Source organism: Zalophus californianus, chromosome 3, assembly GCF_009762305.2.
Source record: "Zalophus californianus isolate mZalCal1 chromosome 3, mZalCal1.pri.v2, whole genome shotgun sequence".
Taxonomy (NCBI): domain Eukaryota; kingdom Metazoa; phylum Chordata; class Mammalia; order Carnivora; family Otariidae; genus Zalophus; species Zalophus californianus.
The window spans coordinates 176,066,956-176,088,776 of NC_045597.1; the positions used below are offsets into that span (position 1 = coordinate 176,066,956).

The 21,821-nt window shown below is 60.3% G+C and overlaps 2 protein-coding genes across 5 annotated transcripts; both read left to right on the forward strand.

Annotated features, from left to right (window-relative positions):
* The first annotated feature begins 790 nt into the window (after positions 1–790).
* SLC11A1 (solute carrier family 11 member 1) lies at positions 791–13,589 on the forward strand. Of its 3 annotated transcripts, none has more exons than XM_027588920.2 (15): positions 791–881; positions 1,679–1,812; positions 2,658–2,780; positions 3,081–3,200; positions 3,988–4,094; positions 4,539–4,609; positions 4,937–5,004; positions 5,175–5,330; positions 5,984–6,142; positions 7,209–7,298; positions 7,430–7,549; positions 7,980–8,129; positions 8,566–8,639; positions 9,032–9,185; positions 13,476–13,589. In XM_027588920.2, the coding sequence occupies exons 1-15, from the start codon at positions 875–877 to the stop codon at positions 13,512–13,514; spliced, it is 1,572 nt and encodes a 523-aa protein (XP_027444721.1). In that variant the 5' UTR covers positions 791–874; the 3' UTR covers positions 13,515–13,589. The 3 variants fall into 3 exon arrangements, with proteins under 3 accessions (XP_027444721.1, XP_027444720.1, XP_027444722.1); XM_027588919.2 differs by lacking the exon at positions 13,476–13,589 and adding an exon at positions 9,329–9,818; XM_027588921.2 differs by lacking the exon at positions 13,476–13,589 and adding an exon at positions 9,329–9,818 and having other exon boundaries at positions 829–881; positions 1,588–1,812.
* Positions 13,590–14,125: 536 nt separating this feature from the next.
* On the forward strand, positions 14,126–21,554 carry CTDSP1 (CTD small phosphatase 1). 2 transcript variants are annotated; one of them, XM_027588922.2, is made up of 7 exons: positions 14,126–14,339; positions 15,780–15,928; positions 16,339–16,443; positions 16,558–16,614; positions 17,244–17,336; positions 17,462–17,647; positions 18,243–21,554. In XM_027588922.2, exons 1-7 carry the CDS (start codon positions 14,273–14,275, stop codon positions 18,369–18,371), a joined length of 786 nt encoding a protein of 261 aa, XP_027444723.1. In that variant the 5' UTR covers positions 14,126–14,272; the 3' UTR covers positions 18,372–21,554. The 2 variants fall into 2 exon arrangements, with proteins under 2 accessions (XP_027444723.1, XP_027444724.1); XM_027588923.2 differs by having other exon boundaries at positions 16,342–16,443.
* The last annotated feature ends 267 nt before the right edge of the window (positions 21,555–21,821 follow it).

A 21,821-nucleotide genomic window follows, 5' to 3' on the forward strand; every position in this document is an offset into this window, starting at 1 on the left:
ACATTCCCACATGACAACTGGCTAGAACTCTGTAGGTACTGTTCCCGTTGGACAGAGTATGTGTCCTTTGTTTTGCTACAGTCTCCACCACTCCCTGTTACTCGCTGATACTGAGGCTTGGCATCATTCGTCGTTGAACACTGAGCTGGCACTGTTTTCTTACTCCTCACCTGTCTCCTAGTTTATCTGACCTGCCTGGCCTTCTTGGGCACCTACTGTTTTGACCTCTTAGCTTGTCTGAGCCCTTCATGTAACAGAAGAACCAAGTTCAGAGAAAGGGACGGCCTGGTGACAATCTCAAGTGAATCAATGGCAGAATCGGGACCAGAGTTCCAGTGCCTCCTTCTTCGGAAGCTCTCCTTGGCCTGAGTCATCAGGGCTTGTCCCCGTCGCGGTGCCCGAAGGTCTTCTCCTCTGAGGCACTCAATAGGAAACTGAGGCCTGTTAGCCATCAGGACTGCCATTGCTGGGGACTCCAGACTGAAGAGAAGGGCCTGACTGCTTGTGTGTGGGCAGGGGGGTCATGTGATCTGGACATGAACACCCAAGCAGCAGGAAATGTCTTGAAATCAGAGCTAACTTGGGAGCCACAGAATGTATGGCACCTGGAAGGGGGCCAAAAGTGTTGTGAGCCTCGGGCCAGGAGGAAAGAAAGTTCCTGCATTTTGGTCAACGAGACTCTTCCGCCAGAGCGGCCACTTCTGCCTTTGGAAAGGTTTCACAATGTATGTGAGGACTGCTGAGATCAGCTGAGGATGGACAGGAGGGCGTGGCCTTGCACACTGATATGCTCCAGCCCTCAGAGAGGGAGCGTGTGTGCTGAGTGGCTGCTAACATCCCACTCACACGCAGAGTGCTTGAGTCTGCCATCCTCATGACAGGTGAGTAGCCCCTCCAGGGTCAGAGTCGTAAAAGGGGGTTGGGAGGAGGCAAAGGAACCCCCTGATCCCCAATGGGCATCCTGGTCTTGACCTAACTCCAGACACCAGTCTGGGGTTGGGCTCTTTGCATCCCCAAGTGCACAGCATCCCCTTTGTCTGTTCTCTGTGCGTTTGGAGCTCCTGGAGTTTACCTGGCTGGTGGAGGAGGCAGGAGTGAGGCCACGGGGCTTACACATTGGCATCAGTATGCCCTCCTCAGAGTCCGGTGTCCCCCTCTGCATCCTTTGTGGCAGGAGAGATAAAGATTTGGGAATTTTTGTGCCCACGTGGAAGGAGAGTTATTCTGGAAGCTGTATTCCCACATGTCTTCTGAAACATTTGGTCAATCAGGGCGCCTGGGGGGCTCAGTCATCTAAGCGTCTGACTCCTGATTTCAGCTCAGGTCGTGATCTCAGGGTCGTGAGACTGAGCTCCAGATTGGGCTCCATGCCCAGCGTGGAATCTGCTTGAGATTCTCTCTCCCCCTCGTCCCTCTCTTCCTCCCCCTTGTGCATGCTTGCTCTTTCTCTCAAAAAAATTAATTAATTAACAAATTAATTAATTTAATTAAATCTTGAAACATTTAGTCAAAGGGTGGAGGTGATGGACCCAAGATGGGAGCCAAGGGCTCCTGTTTACTTGGGCCTTAATTTCTCCACTTTGCCAGAAGGCTGTAGGGGAGGAGAACAGAGGACTTTAGCTTTGGGCCACCAGAAAGAAACCAGTCAGTCACCATGCCTCCTTGGGGCCCTTTGCAGGTGACAAGAACCCTCAAAGTCTAAGCAGGCCCAACTATGGCTCCATCTCCAGCCCACCCAGCTCAGAGCCACAGCAAGAACCTCTCAGAACAACTTACCTGAGTGAGAAGATCCCCATCCCTGACACAAAACCGGTAGGAATGCTGGAAACTTCCTGGGGTCTTTCAGGGCTGACAGCATGCTATCGGATCTCACAGGCTGGGGGGAAGAGGGCTCCAGAAGACCATGGCAAGTCCCTTCCAGCTCTGAGCAGCAGTGACTGGCAGTGGCGACTGCCCTTCTCCTGCTTCCATCCTTAGCACTTGACTGGGGAGCTCAGGTTTTGTCTAAAAATGATCAAGCGGCTTTCTGAACGAATTTCAGCTTTCTTACAGAGGGAAAGGGGCCTGGGGGGAGCTCAGGCTGGAGTCTCAAGGATTTGTTGTAGTATTAAAGGAAAGGACCGGCTCGAGCGCATCGGGAGAAGTGACGGGAACTGCAGGCTGTTTTCTAGGATGCTGTCGGCCTGAACTTCCAGAATCTTTAGCAGATCCTCAGGCTGCCAGGCCTAGCCCTGGAATGGGGTGGGGAGACCCGAGGCTCAGTGGACTCCAGAGAGGAGGGACTGTGGTTTGAGAAGGAACTGGGGAAGGAGGAGCAGGACCAGGGAGGCTTGACCCCAGAAAAGACCCCCGCTGGGCTCTGAGGATCTACTGAGTCAGGGCAAGCTTGAGGCAGACTGGTCAGTTGTAGGCCGGTTGCCAAATTGGACAGATCCAGAAAGCAGATCTACTATGACTCAGCAGATCCTGTTGCTTCCTCCCACCCCACGCCCTCCACGAACCCCCAGGGGTGGTAGCTCTGGGAATGGGGGGAAAGGAGAGGCCAGGACCAGACAGCCTGGGCTGATGAGCCCAGAGGGGGTTCGGGGGGGGGCGGGCCAAGGCCCATTGCTACCACCCCTCTACCCAGCATCTCCTCGCTTCACTCCCACCCACAGGGCGCATTCAGCCTGAGGAAGCTATGGGCCTTCACCGGGCCTGGCTTCCTCATGAGCATCGCTTTCCTGGACCCAGGAAACATTGAGTCGGATCTTCAGGCTGGTGCTGTGGCTGGATTCAAAGTGATTGAGTCGGGGCACCCTGGGGAGGGCGGAGACCCCTCAACTTGCCACATTTCCCCAGAGTGGACTGCATGGCCGGTGTTGGGGGGAGCAGGCATCAAGTTCAAATGGGCCTGAAAAGGGTCCTCAGGGCTGCCCTGCCAGAGTGTGTGGGGGGGAGGGGGGGAGTGTTGGTCTTCTCGCTCCGTCTCCTCTACTCTGTCCCCAAGGGGTGTGCTTGGTTAGAGGGGTACCAGCGGCAGCTTGGGGTTGTCAGACAGCATCCCCCCACACTGAAGGCCTCCCCCTGCCTCCCTGCAGCTGCTCTGGGTGCTGCTGTGGGCCACCGTGCTGGGCCTGCTCTGTCAGCGGCTTGCTGCCCGGCTGGGCACCGTGACAGGCAAGGACTTGGGCGAGGTCTGCCGCCTCTACTACCCTAAGGTGAGCTTGGAGGGCCTGGACAGGGAGCACCCACAGACCCCAAGCCCCAAACAGCTATTTACAGCGTCCATGATCAAATAAACACATCATCTCAAGCAGAGCCTCACAAGTCCGTTTGCTAGATGGGAAGACTGAGGCTCAAACTAATGGTTCACAGACTGAGAGGGACGTTAGAGATCCCTGCTTGTTTTACAGGAGGGGACATTGAAACCTGGGAAAGTGACTTGCCCAAGGTGCAAACTAGGCAGGCATTGGCTTGAGATGGTCATTGGCTGGGGTGGACACCGGGGACTTCCCTGCTGTGAGTGTCCAGGCGGGAAAAACAGAAACCATGCCACAAGGGATTTCAAAGGTATTTAATGCAGGGATGCAGTCACAAAGGTATTGGAAGGGCTGGAGGAGCAAGGAAAGGGGTGTTACCCAGAGATCAGAAAGCTGCTGGGCAGCTGCCCAAGAGCCATCATTTGCTGCCAAGCTTCTGGAAGCACGACCACCACTGTCGAAATGGCCACCAATACCGAGAGAGCCAGGCTGCCTGGTGCCCTTGCCGGCACCACTGCTGGGAACACCACTAGAAATAGGGGGGGAAAATGATCTCTCCCTGCCTTTCGTTCTCCCTTAATTGTTTCCTACAAAACCTAAGTGGAAGCCAGCAGGCGAGGCCGGCAGGGGTCTCGTGCAGGCTGCCAGCCCAACAGGATAGTGCCGGGTATGGAAAGCCATCAAGGACATGGGGCATCAAGGACAACTGGCCCAACGTTGGTGAAGAGTCACCTCCTCCCCCCAGGTGCCCCGCACCCTCCTCTGGCTGACCATCGAGCTAGCCATAGTGGGCTCGGACATGCAGGAGGTCATCGGCACGGCCATCGCGTTCAGTCTGCTCTCAGCTGGACGGTACTGCCCCCAGCGGGCCCCAACTCTCCAGTCCAGGGCTTCATACTTCCCTGAGTCCCTTTCACCCCGCAGTCCCCTCTGACTTAGAGCTGTTGGGCTGTGTTGCCGGCTGGGGGGCATCTGAGAGATGCTGAAATTCTGAGAGACCCAGAAACGTGAAGTGACTCATCTAAAGTCACACAGACACCGGTCACCAGGCGGGCTTCGCCAAGCGGACCTCGGGACTGCAGCCCCAGGCTGGTCCCCCATCCAGCTGGGCCCTCCCCTACGTTTTGTGCCATTTCTCCGGGCTCCAACACACTCCCGCTCCCCTCTCCCTTCGCTGCCTGGGGCCACCACGTGGGGCCCTGCTCCCAGGAGGCCAGATTCCAGTCTCCTGCCCTGGGGGTGGGAGTTCCAGGCCCCTGCACCAGGCTGGGCTGACCCCGGCCACTCCGGTTTCAGAATCCCACTCTGGGGCGGCGTCCTCATCACCATCGTGGACACCTTCTTCTTCCTCTTCCTTGACAATTACGGTGGGTGTGGCCCTCACAGGGGACCGGGCGGGGGGAACAAGTGAGTGTATAAACCATGCTCTGCGGTACTGAGAGGAGACAAAGACTCTCGGCCCCCTCCCTCTGGCTGTGTGGCCTTGAGCAAGTTACTTGGACTTGGGTTTCTCCATCTATACCATGGGGATAATAATAGCACAAACGTCACAGGGCTGTGGTGAGGATTCACTGAGGTCATATCTGTGAAGCACTTGACACGGTGCCTAGAACAAAGTGCCCAAGGTATTAGCCATTAATAATCGCTTACATTCCAATTTTTGTTGTTGTTGTTGTTGTTGGCTTTCCCCCTAGGGTTGCGGAAGCTGGAAGCCTTTTTTGGATTGCTTATTACAATTATGGCCTTGACCTTCGGCTACGAGGTGGGAAGCCAAAGCCGCAACACCCTCCGCCAAGGCCATTCCTTGGTGCCCCTTGCAGAGCCGAGGGGGAGGGGGCCGCGGCCTCTGGCCACGCCCCCTAGCGGCCAGGGTCCGGGCGGAGGGTGGGAACGGCGGCCCAGGGCTCGGCCTGACCAGGCGTCTCCCCACAGTACGTGGTGGCGCGGCCGGCCCAGCTAGCGCTTCTCCAGGGCCTGCTCCTGCCCTCGTGCCCCGGCTGCGGCCGTCCAGAGCTGCTGCAGGCCGTGGGCATCGTCGGCGCCATCATCATGCCTCACAACATCTACCTGCACTCGGCCCTGGTGAAGGTGAGCCGAGGCAAGGGGACAGAGAGATGCCTGCTCCCTTCCGCCCCCGCTCTCGCCGCCTCCAAGCCGGGAGCCCCGCCCCTTTGGCTCCAGCCTTCCGGATTTTAGGCGGGAAGTGAATCATTCTCTCCTTACCCAATATGTAGTAATAGAGCGTCTACTGTGTGCTGGGAGCCAGGGGTCAGTGATGCAAAGACAGACAAGTCATCTGCCTTTCTGGGGCTCGTATTCTAGTGGGGCAGACAGACCATGAGCCAGTAAACAGGTAAAGGAAACAATTATAGATTGTGAAAGGTGTTTGAAGGAAGGAAACAGAAATATGATAGAGAATGACTAAGCAGGAGCTACTTTAGAAAAGGTAGTTGGGAAAGGCCTTTCTAAGGAGGTAACCTTTGAGACATGAAGGATAGGAAGGAAGATCAGGGGAGAAGATATTCCAAGTAGAGGGAATGGCAAGTGCAAAGGCCCTGAGGCAGAATATAACTGGGCATGCAGGAGGGGTGTCAGCTGACCGAGACCTGTCCCAAACTGCCACGGGGAGGGCTTTAGGAAGAACTGGGGTTTGAAGGGAACATAGGTAGAAGTGTGAGGGTGGAGAATGTTGGGGGAGCTCTGAGGAACTTTGGCTCTTTCCTCCCCTCTGACCTTCTTAGTCTCGAGAGATAGACCGGTCCCGCCGGACGGACATCCGAGAAGCCAACATGTACTTCCTGATCGAGGCCACCGTCGCCCTGTCTGTCTCCTTCTTCATCAATCTCTTTGTTGTAGCCGTGTTTGGGCAGGCCTTCTACCAGCAAACCAACGAGGCTGCGGTGAGATATACCTCCCCACACAGCCACAGCCGGCCTCCCCACCCCCCCAAGCCCTGCAGGCTCTGCTGGGGACACCAGGCAATGCATCTGAGCCCTCTGAGTGTCCGTCCTGCACTTCCGGCACCGGTAGAGGAGGGCGTCTGTGACCAGGCCTCTGGCTGAGACCCCTTCCCCACTCTGCTGGGGAGTCACGGCTCCCCCCAGGCAACCCACAGGGCGGCAAGGCACAGACATGCAAAGGAGGTGACTGGGAGGGAGGAGCTGAGTCTCCGTCCTGGGACCCAGCCTTCCAGTTATACCTTGAAGAATGGCCAGGATTTGTCCAGCGAACTGCAGGGAGGGCACTCTGGGAGTAGGTGCCTGCCTGCGCATGAGCACAGAGTTGGGACCGTTCAAGCAGTCCGTTTCTTCTCTGAGTCCTCTCTCCTGATCATCTTCATTGTCAGCAGATAAATCATCATTCATTCAGCAAAGATTTACTGAGTATGTGTTAGGGATCAGGCAGTGCCTCGACCCTGGGGATATAGCAGCCATGATACAGAGCTCCTCACTGGCTCTCTGGGATTTGGGACCTGGGCCTCTCTCCTTCCTGAGTGGGTCTCTGTCACGCGGCTCTAACAACTGCTAGCCAGGGGTGGGTGCTTTCTGAATGCAGAGCACTGCGGGGGGAGGACTGGCCGTGCCTCCCGGGACTTAGGCACTGCCACTGCCTTGCTCTGTGGCCTTAAAGACCAGGCAGTCTCAGGGCTGTGGTAAGTGGGTCCAGTGTAAGGGAGAGGAGACTGTGGAGCAGCTTGGGCCACTGCCAGCCAATCGTCCCTTTGTGGTAATGCTAGCCTTTACAAACCCAACAGAACCCTGGAAACCGGGTTCCTGTGTGAATTCTCCTCAATTTTAGATGTTGGCAACCAGATTCACATTACAGAGGAAAAACATTCTTTAGTCAAGCAAAATAACATCTGGCCAGATTCGGCCCGCGGGTCACCAGTTTTCCACCCCTGGTCAAGGCCTGGCTGTCTGATTTTCTGAAACTAAGCACTTCACGTCCCCTTCCTACTGTCCACAGTTCAACGTCTGTGCCAACAGCAACCTCCACGACTACGCCAAGATCTTCCCCAAGAACAACCTTACGGTGGCGGTGGACATTTACCAAGGAGTAAGCACCAGGCAGGGATGGGCATGGAAGCTAATGGTCCGGCCCCAGCTGGGCTCGTGGCCACGCCCATCTCGGGGGTGGAGCCTGAGCGAGGGGCGGTGCCACAGGTCTAACCACACCCCGTCCTGCAGGGCGTGATCCTGGGCTGCATCTTCGGCCCGGCTGCGCTCTACATCTGGGCGGTGGGTCTCCTAGCGGCCGGGCAGAGCTCCACCATGACCGGCACCTACGCGGGACAGTTTGTGATGGAGGTGGGGTCTGGGGCGGGCCGGGAAGGGCCAGGTCCCAGGTCAATGGGTACACCTCTGGGGGCTCAGATACCAGCCTCATTGCTCCTTAAAGCAGCCCAGAGGGCGCTATTGTAAGCCCCTCCCCGCCCCCCTCCCCGGTTTAACGATGAGAAAACATGCAGAGAAGTGAGGTTACTGGCTCAAGCCTGCAGACCCACGACTAATAGGAGCCTTTTCCCCAAAAGCTTAGTCTTAGGCAATCAGCTGTGGGGGGAACCCCATTTCTCCTCATCCATCCTCTGCCAACTAGAGTAAGAGCTGCCCCCATTTTAGAGATGGAAAAATAGGGGGTTCCCCCTGGTGCGAGATGGGCTGAGGGACGATAGAGGATCCCTCCTCTGGAATCCCTAGTCCTGAACCCCACCACCAAGGTGCTCACCCCACACTCCAGGGCTTCCTGAAGCTGCGGTGGTCACGCTTTGCCCGCGTGCTCCTCACTCGCTCCTGCGCCATCCTGCCCACCGTGCTCGTGGCAGTCTTCAGGGACCTGAAAGACCTGTCAGGTCTCAATGACCTGCTCAACGTGCTGCAGAGCCTGCTGGTGAGCCCGTGGTCCCTAGCGCCTTTGCCCCTGCCGAGCTACCCAGGAACCACAGCAATCCTCCATACGGAGCCTTCCCCCCACCCTTAACACTCCTCTAAACATACCTTGCCTTTAGGGCTCACGCAATCCCCAGAGGAACCACCATTGTCCCCATTTCACAGATTGGAAAACTGATGTACACAGTTAAGTGACCAGTGGAGAGCTGGCGTTCAAACTTAGGCAGCCTGGGACCAGAGCCCCCAAATGCTTTCTCCTGCTTAGAAGCCTCACAACTTTGGAAGGCACAGAGGTGGAGAACCTGAGGCTCCGAGTGGTTAGGGGACTTGCCCAAGGGCACACAGGCAGAGCAAGACTGGAACCCTGCTCCACTCCTCCCTTCTTGCTGCATTGTGAGGGCAGGGTCCCTCAGCCCCATCCTCCTGCTTCTCCCCAGCTTCCCTTTGCTGTGCTGCCTATCCTTACTTTCACCAGCATGCCAGCCCTCATGCAGGAGTTTGCCAATGGCCGGTGAGTATTCCCCATCCCCAACACCGGACTTGCAATTCTGCATTTGATCCTCACAACCACCCAGAGGTAGGAATTACCAGTATCCAGAGAAGCTCATAAAGGTTAAGGAACTTGTGCAGGGTCACCCAACTATCAAGTGTGGGGAACTAGGCCTGGGAGGCTGTTTCTAGAGCCTGAGCTCCTCACTGTCTCACCTCAGACTCTGCTCTTGCCAAATCCTGCCAGTGTGGAGCCTGGGGGGCCCAGGAGACAGAAGTGGGCAAGGGGTCTGCTCCAGGTCCCACGGCCCGGAGAAGGTGGCTTCGTGTATCCCCTCACTCTCCTCCAGGCGGGCTTGGGGCAGTGGAGAGAAGGAGATGCAGCCTGTCCTGAGCCTCCCTCCTGTCCCCTAGGCTGAGCAAGGCCATCACAATCTCCATCATGGCGCTGGTCTGTGCCATCAACCTCTACTTCGTGGTCATCTACCTGCCCAGCCTCCCCCATCCGGCCTACTTCGCCCTTGTAGCCGCGCTGGCCGTGGTCTACCTGGGTCTCACCACCTATCTGGTACTGTAGGGCCAGAGGGTGCCTTGGGGATGGGGGAGGCAAGGAAAGGAGGCAAAGGATGGAGGGCACTGGGGGAAGGGGGTGCACCGGGGCTTCCTGGAAGGCCTTGTTCTCTCCTGGGCTCACGGTCGCCCCTCTCCCAGGTCTGGACCTGTCTCATTGCCCATGGAGCCGCCCCTCTGGCCCACAGCTCCCATCAACACTTCTTGTATGGGCTTCCTGAAGAGGAGGAGAGGGGGAATATCTCTGGATGAACTCCCACCCAGGGCCTGGCTGGGGGATGGAATGACCGGGGCAGACTGGCCTGCTGGAGTGTGTGTGGAGGCAGCAAGATGGAGTGGGAGTTTTGGAGGCAGGCCAACCTGGGTTCCATAGGAACCTGCTGTTTCCTAGCTTGGACAAGTGATTAACCTCCAGTCTCAGTGGTCTCATCTGTAGAATGGGGACAACACCAACCTTGCGGTGGATATAAAGCACTTTAACACAGTGCCTGACACTTGGGACTTAAAAATAATAGTAACTCCAAAAATATTTATTGAGGGACCCAGTTGGGGGCGGGACACAGGTTCCAAACTGGCACTTAGGATAGTCTGATGAATGCTCAATAAATGCTAGTTCACTTCTCGTCCAAAAGAGCGGGAGAGCAGAAACCGGGAAAGCACGAATCCTCGAACAATTAGAAGCAGCCCTCTACTCGAACATCAGTTCGCTCCTACTCCGTTAGAGTAGCCTCAGACTTTCTGTTCCACCCGCAACCCACTTTCCAGGCAGTAAAACGGAGGCGCAGTTGTCCCCTCTTCGGGCACCAGGTCGTGGAACCCAAGAGTCCGTGCCTCGGAGGCCCAATTCATTTGCTATCTCCCCAGGGGACAGGGCGTCCGGGACTCCCACGTCGCACTCTTAACGCTCCCTCCGCGCTGACTCCCAGCTCCCCCTAGGGGCAGGGACGGTCCCGAGCGCCCTCACTCCCCGTCGCGGCCTCACCCCTCCCGGCCAAGGAGGAGGAGGAGGAGGCGGGCGCTCGAGCCTAGCGCCCTGGGGCTTCAGAATCCGCCCAGGCGAAGGGGCGGGGGGTAAAGGGGGGAGTTGTGTGGGCGGGGAAACCCCTTCGGCCGCTGGGAGCCGCCCGGCACCCCTTCGCCCGGTGCAGGGGTTGCACTTTACAGACGCTCCCTGGGCTGTTTCTAGGCTCCCCCAAGTCCCTCCTCCTGCCTCTTCGGGTCTCCCGGACCCCAGTCTTTGGGCCGCGGAGAGCGGTAGCTAGAAGGGGCCGCCAGGTCTTTCCCGGGGTTGAGCCTGGAGCCAGCTTTGTGCCTGGAAGCACCCCCGTTTGCCCAGGATCTGGCGGGGCAAGCTCCGCGCTCTGGTTGGGGTGCTTGTTTATGAGAAGAATTTCCTCTTTCTTAAAAGGGCAACGATGCGAGTGGGGCCCTTAAGGAGGGACAGGATGGGACAGATCTGGCCCAACCAGAGAAACGGTTGGGAGAGGGTACAGTACCCGAGCTGAAAGGCCGCTGTAGCCTCTTCTGGGCTTGGCCCTGGAGAGGGCTGGGACCCACCTTGGCTGAAGAAGGGAATGGATGGGGGCCGGATTAATGGAGAAAGAGGCATCTTCCGTACTCCTCTCCAGCTTCCTGGAGGTGTCCCCAGCTGTACCCCGGCACACCCCTCTCCATCAATTCACTATTAATTGGGTCCCATCCCTGTGCTAGACGTGGGGGAGGGAGGCAAAGTCCCGAATTAAAGACGTCAGCTCTCAAGTTGCTCACACTCCAGTAGGGGGAGCCAGCTACGTTAAGTGACAGCAAATCACTCAACAGTGGGGCGAGGGAACGACCCAAGTGTGTGTCGGGCACACCTGGAAAAGAGTGAAGCCGGGGCCAAAGCAGGTAACTCCTGAACAGGATTTTGAAAGCTGAATGGAGGAGGGGCGGGGAGCAGCCAAGGGAGAATGAACCTGCCAGGAGTGTGGGGCAGGTGTGTGCTAAACAGAGACATGCAACGTTGTGGGGAGTTCTTGGATCTTGTAGAGCAGGATCGGGGAGCCCAGATGAAGGAGCAGGCCGGGCATGTGAATAGTTAAGGCGGCCACTGAGAATGCGGGTGCAGGGAAGGCTGGGAGGGGAAGGGACCAAAGGGTCAGCTACGGGGCTACCCTGGGCCTGGGCAAGGGGTTAGCATTGAGGTCAGGCCAAGGTCAGTCGTTTCTGCGCAGGAAGCCCTTACAAGAGGCTGCCCTCCACGCCCCTAGTAGCTCTGGTTCTTCCTAGAGGGAGGTAGGGGGGAGGGGGCCTGGCACCTGGATTCTCCCCAAGGGCCTGAGGAGGACACCCTCCCTTTCCGCCCTGACCCCCCCTCCCCCTTCACTTTCCTGGGTTGGGCTCTTAGCAAGCCCATTTGGCAGATGAGGACGCTAAGGTGCTAAATGGAGACTCTTGTCCACGGTTGCTAGTCAGAACCCAGCGGAGTCCTGGTGTTTCTGGATCCACAGCCCGCCTGATCTGATTCCTCCTGGGGTGCAGGAGAAAAATAACTTGTGGGTAAGGTGACCTCCAGCTGCAGGGGCAGTGCAGTTATGGGGTAGCGGCTGGGTGTGGACACTGCCCCCCCTCCCAGGGAGGAAGGCCGAAGAACCCCCGAGACCCTACAGAACACTTCCAATGGCTTCTGTGGTCTCCACAGACCCCCCACCCCCGCCCCTGCCCTGCAGGGGCGGGGGCGGGGGTGGGGGTGGGGGCCAGCTCCTGACTCCCTGGTAACCACCTCTCCCTAGGGGAAGGTCCACCTCCAAGGCGTTGGAGTCTGGGAAGGTCTCCCAGGGGAAGAGGCCTTGGAGATGGCTGATGTTAGGGATGGGAGGCGAGGGGGATGGGGCCCGGGGTGGGCAGCGACCCTCCCCGGTGCCCTATCCATTCGGTCGGCTACTCTGACTCCCAAGGGGACAGCCGGGCCAGGTTTCAGCCTTCAGAGAGGGAGAAAGGAAAGGAGAGGAAGGTGAGCCGCCCTGCTCAGGCCAGGGTTCATTCAGTCCTCCACCACACGTTTCCTTTTGGGGTCAGTGCGAGCTGGGCATCCGGAGATAAAGCTGACACCCCGCCCCGGGCCTCAACCGAAGGGGGGGGGTCTCGGCTTGGTGGCCAGAACCCCACCTCTACCCTCGCCGGAAGGCTGGGTCAAGTCCCTTCACTTCTCGGAGCTCAGTTGCCCTATCTGTAAAATGGGAGAAGGGGGTCGTTCTGAGGAGTGAAGGAGATTAGGGGGCGCAGCCAGAGCAGGGTGTAGACGAAGCGCTAGCTATACGTTGGTGATTATTAGGATTAAATGCAACGCTGGTGGCGATGTGGGCGCCGAAGGGCAGGAGACGGCTGCGGGGTCCGGCCTGGGGCTGGGCTGGGGGGCTGGGGGCTGGGGGTGGAGGGAGTCCCATCCAGCCCCGGGCCGCCTCCTCTCCGTCGCAGGGCAAGCAGCTGGCGCGCCTTCGGGCCGGCACCGCCCTCCTGCCCTGCAGCCCCGGCGCTGGGCCTCTCCCCTCCCCAGGGCCTCTCCCCTCCCCGGCTCCCCCTCCAACCCACCCCGCCCCGGGCCTGGAGGACGTGCGTGGAGCTCGCACCAGGCGGCTGGACGGGACAGGACGCGCCCGCTCCGCCCCGCCACCGAGGCCCCGCGGGGGAAGGAAGTACTGAGGCGTGTTTGTCAGGGCTTGGCGTTATTATTATTTTTTAAATTGTGAACACAAAATAGTAAGGAGAATGGAAAGAACTTCCGAAACAGGAGAAATAAAACAGAACAAAAACACCCGCAGACCTCGCGGCGCATAACACGGGAGTTTCCCTCGAGAAGAATCCGCGTGGAAACGCGGGCCCCGCGCCAGTTCGTGTCTCCGTACACCCCAAGTGCAACGGGTGTTTAAAATCGTACAAACAGCTGATGTCTGTGGACGCCCCCACCGTCAGAAATCGGGCCCGCAGGGATTAAGCGCCCACTGCGTGCGGACACCGCATGACCCCCCGCCCCAATAATTACAGCGTGCCCGGCGTGGGGAGTAGAGGAAGGGTCTGGGAAGGCCTCTTGGAGCAGGTGGCATGTCGTAGAGGTCCGTGGGATTTGGCTCCGTGAAGGGCATGGAAGCGCCTTCCAGGCAGAGGGAACAGCGCACACGAAGGCCCTGAGGCACATAGGGACTTGGTGCCCTGCCGTGGGCGCGGACGTTTGGGGCACCCGATGGGGCAATTGGGCGAGGTCCGCAGGGGGCATTCCGGGACAGGGAGTTGTAATTGTCACGCCCTACAGATCCGGGTCACCTGGCCCCGAAACAGCGGTGGGTGTTGACGGTCCCGGTCCGGTCAAAAGCACAATTCTGCGGATCTGCACAGACTTTTGGAGCCGGCAGAACCTTCGCTCGCTCAGGACTTCCCTGCGAGGCGGTCCCTGCAACCACTGAAGACCCATTTCGCAGACCAGAGAGCGTTATTCCCGTCTCCCAGATGAGGAAACCGAGAAGCGGCTAGTCTCTGGCGCTCGCGAAGTGCAGAGGTGGAGCCGCGCCGCCCTCGGGCACTCCCCGGCGTGGGTGCTCGGTGCGGGTGGGGCGGGCCCTGGCCCCGGGCGCTCGGCTGTCTGGAACTGTGGGCCGGGTGCCGGTCCTGCCACGCAGCCGCAGAGGCTCGGCCCCGCGGGCGGGCGGCAGGAAAAGAGGCGACGCCCCCTGGAGCGCGGCAGGAACCCGGCCGGGCCCGCCTCCCGGCCAGCAGAGCCGAGCCGCGCCGGCCCCAGCGGTGATGAAAGCCGCGGCCGAGTCCAGGTCACGCCGAAGCCGTTGCCCTTTTAAGGGGGAGCCTTGAAACAGCGCCCGGGTTCCATGTTTGCATCCGCCTCGCGGGGAGGAAACTCCATGTTGTAACAAAGTTTCCTCCGCGCCCCCTCCCTCCCCCTCCCCCTTAGAACCTGGCTCCCCTCCCCTCCGAAGCTCGCGGGGATCCCTCCCTCCCACCCCTCCCCTCCCCCCCGCGCCCCGATTCCGGCCCGAGCCGGGGGGGAGGCCGGGCGCCCGGGCCAGAGTCCGGCCGGAGCGGAGCGCGCCCGGCCCCATGGACAGCTCGGCCGTCATTACTCAGATCACCAAGGAGGAGGCGCGGGGCCCGCTACGGGGCAAAGGTACTGGGGGCGCGGAGGGGGCTGCAGCTGGGGCGCCGCGGGATGGGAGGAGGAGGGGGTCGAGACCCTTCCCGGGTCAGTCGCCGCCGCCGCCCCGGGCGCCCGCCACTGCTGAGCTCAAAGCTCCCAGCCGGAGAGGGAGCGGGGAGAGAGTTTGAACTCGCCGAGGCTCCGAGACGCGGGGCGGGGCCTGGAGCCACTTGGGCGCTCCCGAGTGCTCGAGGTGGGGAAACTGAGGCAGGGATCGAGAGTGGGTTCCTTCCGGGTCTCCCGGGCTGGCATTGCGCGTTGCCCGACAGTCGCCCCCTCCCCCCCCCATTGGCGCCAATGAGGCTGGGAGATGGAGGGTTGAAGAGGGCGCCTTCAGGCCACCCGCTGAGGCTCCGCCCCGGGCCGCGGTCTGGTTGGGTCGCTGGCGGGGGCGCCGAGGTGACAGCGGGCTGGGGAGGGTTGGAAGGATCTCCCGCCAACGCACAGCTATGATCCCAACAAACTTCCGCGTCACGCGTAGAAGCATTGAGCCCCTGAGAGGCACGAGAGTGGGGCAGCCACTTCTAAGGGTCGCTAGCGCACCCGCGGGGAGTCCCGTGCATCGGGCTGAGCCCCAGGTGCCCCGGCTGCAAGGCCCTTGGGCGCCGGGCCTGTGCACACACGCACCGACCCGGTGAGCGGTGCCGCCCGCCTGCCTCGGCCGGCCCCCGGGGGCTGGAGGGTCTAGGCTGGGCGTCTGCCCCTCCCTGTCCCGGCGTTGACCTCAGAGGCTAGGAAGCCCCTCCGGGTCGGCCCAGCTCTGGCTAAGGCCTAGCTCCGCCCGAAGGCAGGGGCCCCGGTAGAGGGGCGGTGGAGGGTGGGTCCGTCAATCAGGCGGCGGATGCCGGGCTCTAGGTCGGAGGTCTGGGCGGGGCGAGGGCGGAGGAGGCGGGGCCGGCAGATGGCTGCGGGACACCGACTCCAGGCCCCCACTCCCAGCCTCTGCGCCCAGCCTTAGTAAGGACTTTGGACCCACGTGGGCGGAAAGGATGGGAGGAGGGCGGGAGTGGAGAGCTGGGGCCTCCGGCCCCAGCTCTCCTCCGTAGGGGCCTCAGCGAGCAGGGGCTACTCAGGTAAGGTGGGTGTCAGGAGGCGTCCCCAGTGGGGCTGATCCCTCAGGAGTGATGAAGGCTAGGAGGGAGGCAAAAAGAAAGCACTTTCCGTGGGCCCCTTCCAGCCAGCCCACTGCCGGATGAGGGTGGCTTTGTGCCCACACTAGGAGGATTCGTGGGTATCAGAGGGGTGGCCTGGGGTCAAGGCTGTCAGGAGGGTCTGGAGTCACGTTGGTGTATCACCCTGAACGAAGGGGGCATGGCCAGACCCTCTCAGCGCAGGGGCTCACACCTGGGTACATAGGCACGACTCTGCAGCCTAGTGTGCACACCCCCACTTCGGGCCTCCCTGCTTCAGGTGATCAGAAGTCAGCAGCTTCTCAGAAGCCCCGGAGCCGGGGCATCCTCCACTCGCTTTTCTGCTGTGTCTGCCGGGACGATGGGGAGGCCCTGCCTGCGCACAGTGGGGCACCCCTGCTGGTGGAGGAGAACGGAGCTGTCCCCAAGGTGCGTGGTGGCCAGGTGGGAGCTGCAGGGGCGGGCATCTGGGCATGACCAGTCTGCAGGCCCTGTAAGATAGGGAAGGGCCCTCTCCCAACCCCTGCACCCACCCTCCCACGCCTTCCCAGCCTGGCCCTGAATGCCCCAAGACTGCCACCCATGTGAGGGCCCCTCAGCCAAGGGAAGTCTGGATTTCCCCTATAAGATGGAAGCTTATCTCTCCCTTGGCTTCCCAGGTGGGGAAATGCAGCCTGCCCCAGGCCTCAGTTGGCAGGGGGCAAAGCTGGGAAGGCGGTGGTCTCTCCCTGCCACCCCTGTGTCTCCCCAGGTAGAGGGCTGGGGGAGGGAAGACCCATGTAGGAGAAATGACGGGGCCTTAGGAGAGGTGCCCCCAACTACCTCACCCATCCCTGAAGCAGACCCCAGTCCAGTACCTGCTCCCAGAAGCCAAGGCCCAGGACGTGGACAAGATCTGTGTGGTCATCGACCTGGATGAGACCCTGGTGCACAGCTCCTTTAAGGTGGGCCCTGCCCTGCCCTGCAGCCCTCAGCCCCGGGTCTCTGAGGGGGCCTGCCCTGGACTGGGGGGGTGGTCTCTGCGGGCCCCGCCCCAGCACCTCCTTTTCCCCCCACAGCCAGTGAACAACGCCGACTTCATCATCCCTGTGGAGATTGATGGGGTGGTCCACCAGGTGAGGGGCTGGGTGTGGGGGGGAGGCGGCGGGCTTGGCATCTGCCTTCCAGACCCCAGGCTCCTCTGACCAATCCTGAGCACCCCAGGTGGGACTTTGATAGAGGTGGAATGTAAGACCCCTGAGGATGTGAGACTTGCATCCAAGGTCACACAGACCCTCAGGGACTTGGCCCAACTCCAAGGCCTGCAGGGAGTGGGGTTCCTCCTCGGCACCCCCTTGCCCCACCTTGCCCGGGACCCAGTTCAAGTAATTCAGGATAGGTTGTGTGCTGTCCAGCCTGTTCTCCATTACTTGGCTCGGGGGCCGGTGCCCTGCAGCCTTGGGGTGAGGGGGCTGCCCCCAGGCCCCTACATTTGCCTAAGGCCATGGTGGGGGAAGGACAGGGGATTAGTGATTCCCCATGAGGTAGGACCTGAAGTTAGAAGTTGGAGGCTCATTTTGATCCCCTTCTGGAAGGACAGTTGGAACGGCCGGCTGGCCAAGTGGAGCCCGCAGGCCCTGGGACCAGCCTCCCTCCTGTGCCCCTCTGCTCTGCTCCCCCCTCCTCCCCCTCCTCAGCCACCCCGTCCCGCCCCTCCCCGCCCAGGCCTGTGGGCCAGCAGTCCCCTCACTGGCCCACCCCCTAGGTCTACGTGCTGAAGAGGCCCCACGTGGATGAGTTCCTGCAGCGAATGGGCGAGCTCTTTGAGTGTGTGCTGTTCACCGCCAGCCTTGCCAAGGTGAGCCCCTCCCAACCCTCTGAAGGGCTCCTGGGGCCACCCGCCACCCCTCCCGTCTCCATCCTGCAGCCGGATGGACCTCTGGGTCACCTTCGGCCCCAGATGACCCGTGTTCCACTCCGTAGTATGCAGACCCAGTAGCTGATCTGCTGGACAAGTGGGGGGCCTTCCGGGCGCGCCTGTTTCGGGAGTCCTGTGTCTTCCACCGGGGGAATTATGTGAAGGACCTGAGCCGGCTGGGCCGAGACCTGCGGCGGGTGCTCATCCTAGACAACTCGCCCGCCTCCTACGTCTTCCATCCAGACAACGCCGTGAGTGCTGGGCAGGACCGGGTTGAGGGCCGAGAGCCAAGAAAAGGGTCTAGCCACTGGGGCCTCCTTGGCCTCCCCACTGCCATGCTGGGTGGTGTCCGGGGCCTGGTGCCCTCCCGGTCCTCCTGGCCCTCGGTGGCCTGTGCCTGCCACTCCCTAGCCTCATCCACCCGCTGCTGCGTTTCATACCTTACTGATCATTCGAGCCAGTCCACGTGCTTGTAGGGGGAGGGTGCCCACCAGGGGTGGAGGGCCCTGTTGCATACTGGAGCAGTTTTAGTTTTTCAGACTGCCAGTTGTGCCCTGTTAGTGGGTCACAGAAATAATGTAGGGGGTCCTAGTTGGGAGTTTTTGAACAACAAAATAGAATAGAAGATATTGGAGTGCTTTGCACCCAGTAAGGCTAAGTATCATTTTATAAAACTGGCACTTTATCATATGTGTAAATGTGATTTACGGTGGGTTGCTGTCAAAAATGTCTGAAAATTGTGGGTCAGGGGCTTCCGGGGGGTGGCAGTGGGTGCTCAGGGCTGGTCTGGACATCCCGCGCCCAGAGCCACCTGCCCTCCTCATTGCCCCGCATCCATCCGCCCAGGTACCAGTGGCCTCCTGGTTTGACAACATGAGCGACACAGAGCTTCACGACCTGCTGCCCTTCTTCGAGCAGCTCAGCCGCGTGGATGACGTGTACTCAGTGCTCAGGCAGCCTCGGCCCGGCAGCTAGTGAGGCGCCCTGGGGCCAGGAGCTGCCCCTGACCAAGGCACACACCCCTCACACGTGGACTTTGCCTTAAGAAAACCCAGCGGCCACTGCCACCACCTCAGCGTCATGGGGAAGTGGGCCCTCCCCACCTGCCTGGCCAGGCTGTGAAGGGGGCAGCAGGCTGCGCCAAGGGCGATGAGCCTCTGGGTCCCTGTGTCAGTGCCTTAGAACCTCCTCCTCCTTCTTGGGGGATCTGTGGGGCCCTGTGTGCCGCTCCCCCTTTCTCTCTCTCTCTGCTGCCATGTTTCTTTGCTGCCAAATTGGGCCTCTTGGCCCTTTCTGGTTCTGCTTCGGGGAGGGGCAGGGTTCTTGCCGCCCCGTGCCTTGGGCCCCCAGCTTGGGAACGGTGGACACCCAAGTGCCTTGCGTAGAGCCCTTTTCCCTGCCCTGTTTCCCCAGGGCCGTGATCGGGTCAGCTCTGGCCTGGAACAGTCTCCAGATGGCTGCAGTCTAGGCTGGAGGGGGAGGAAACAGTCTCCCACCTCCTCCCTTGGGACTGATAGAGCCCCCATCATTCTCTGCCTGGGAGGGCAGGGAGGGCAGAAGATCTGTTACCACTTGTGAAGGGAGCGGCGTGTGTCCTCTGGGACCCCAGAGTCCAGCTTCTCTAGGCTCATTCGCAGCCGAAGGCTGCTCCCCACACCAAGCCCTGACCTCTCACATCTGCCTTGACCACCCCAAGGCCCTGGGGCTTGGCTCCCCCAACTCCTAGTGTGGGGGCGGAGGCAGGACCCCTTTGTGGTGCCATATAAATATGTATATGTGTATATAGATTTTTAGGGGAAGGGGAGAGGGAAGGTTCGGGGTAGAGAGACCCCCTCCTTCACCCCTTTCCTGGACCCATAAATTGTGGGGAGGGAGGGAAAGGATTTTTACATTTTTTAAACTGCTATTTTCTGAATGAAACAGGCTGGGCCAAGGGGCCCCAAGCCCTGTCTTCTGTCCCTCACACCCTCTTTGCTCCAATTACTCATTCATTCAAAACACATTAGCAGCTTCTCTGTGCCCAGCGCTGTGCTAGGCCCACCAGCTGAGTGTGTAGGGGTCTCTGCACCTAATCCGGTGCCTCCCCCACCCACTCCATACTTCACCGGTGCCTTTAGGGGAGCTGTAGGAGGTGGGACCCTTCTTGGGGGGCTTGGGGGTCTCCAGGAAGCCTGGCCAAGCTGTCCCCCCGCCCCCCGCCCCGTGCCAACCCACCCCCTGTCGCCCCCTGCCTCACCCCCTGCTGGCTGGGGGCAGCTCTCAAGACATCCTGCCTTCCAGTTCTGACTTCTTTATCTGGAACCCCTTCCCCAAAATGCTGAGAGTCTGGAGGTGAAGGCCTTGGGCTCTCCCCAGGGCTTAACGGTTAAGGGGACCCATATACCAGTGCCAAGGGGGGATGTCAAATGGAGATACCATTGCCCCTCCGCCCCCGAGAACTGGGGGTGGGAGGGAGGTTAAGGTTGGCCTGAATAGGCTGACCTTCCTATTTAAGTGCCTTCTCTGACTGAGCCCCACAGTATGCCGAGAACTAAAGAGAACGCCAGACCCCCCATGCTGCCTCTGTGGTCATTGGGGGGACGCTGAAGCGGGGAGCGGTCGTGTGTCGCATGAGGCCACACCCCCCAGTAAATCCTTTGGGGGGGAGCGTGAAGGGAGGGGCTGCCCTAGGCCCCGGGCCTTCAAGCGTGCAAGTGCGAGGTCGACGCCCCCCGGTGAGCGGCCTCGCGTGCACCGCTGTACTATTTAATTATTCTGCTTCTCTTAGCCTCAGTTACCTGACCGGCAAAATGGAGAAACGCTCTCTGCGGAGTTGATTAAATGCCTGCACACCGAGGGCTCGCTAGTGGTAGCCTTAAAGTAAAGCTGGGCTGCGTCCCTAGGCGAGGCCCCTGGAAGGTATTTGCAGGCGGGAGGGGTGTGGCCTCTGTCCCCGGGTAGAGGGGCGGGGCTCTGGTGGCCCCCGAGCGGGGTCTGGGGGGCGGGGCGAGTTCTTGGGAAGCCAAGTTCGGCTCCAAACCGAAGAACTTCGGCCGAGGCGTCGGGAAGGGCGGGCAGGCGGAGGCGTCAAGGTCTCCGGGGAGACTGGGGGCAGGCGCTCGGTCTCCTTGCCCTTCGCACCGCCCTCCCCCATCCGCCCCTCGGCGGCCTCTCAGCACCTACCGGCCGCGCCCTTGCACGAGCCTCCGGCCCACTTCCTGCCTCCGCCCCTCCGGCCCGGGCAGCACTTCCTTTGCAAAACTGGGCAGCCCCAGGCCCTGGCAGGAAGTGCCCTCCCGCCCCTCCCCGGCCCGCCCTCTCCTGCTTCCCACGGTGGCCGCTAGAGGCCTCTCTGTCCTCGGTGACGCCAGCCTGCCCCTCCCCCCCACCCCGGGGGCTGGAAAGATGGGCGCCAGCATCATTCACCCATCTCCCGGGCTGGGGGCAGTGTTCCCCCCAATACACATAAACACACGGGACAGAAGAGAGATTTGCCCTTTCCAAAGTTGGTCTCTGTCCCCCCAGCTCTGCCTACCTTGCCCCTTCACCCCCTCATCCCCATACCTTGTGAATCAAGCCTCAATTCGGTCTCCTTGCGCCCCAGATGTTGGTCTGTTCCCCAAGTCTGGGGCGGGGGGGACCCGCAGCGTGTGTGATCCGGGAAGAGAAGCCCACAGCTCCCATCAGCTCCACTCTGAGCTGGAGCCCACCGGGGCGGGGTAAATACTCAGCCCTCCCTGCCTCCGCCTTCCTCCTCCCTGGGGTACTGCTTGATTTCCTGCTCTCCCAGTAAACACTGGTTACCCCCAAGATTTGCATTGCAGGGGCCCTGACACACCAGGGAGTCACCAGGGTTCCCAGCTTTGAATGAGACCACAGTCAGTCTCTCCCCACCACCCCCACCCACGCAGCCTTCACCCACATGGAGTTCAACTCAACCACATGTATTCGCGTTCTCTGTGTGCTGGGCACGATGCCAGGACCCAGGGACACCCCATGACTGGGCCATGCCTCTGCTTTCAAGGAACCCACACCCCAGTGCTGGGAAAGACACCTGAAATGCAGGGCACCTGGGTGGCTGAGATGGCTAAGCCGCTGCCCCCTGCTCAGGTCATGATCTAGTCCTGGGATCGAGCCCAGAGCCCCCTGTCTGGCTCCCTGCTCAGCGGAGAGTCTGCTTCTGCCTCTCCCTCTGCTCTTGCACTGACCCTCTGTCTCAAATGAATAAATAAAATATTTTTTAAAATAAATAAATAAATAAAACCTGAAATGTAATAAACGCAAGTGTGAGAGATTGAGAGAGAGAGAACACGGAAGGTGGGGAGCCCGGAGGGCGCCTCAGCCCACCTGGGATGGCCTGGGAGGTTTGGAAAATGCTGCCTGCTGCCTTGTGGCTCAGAGGAGTTTGGGAAGGAGGAGCAATTCAGGTAAAGGTGGCCTAAGCGA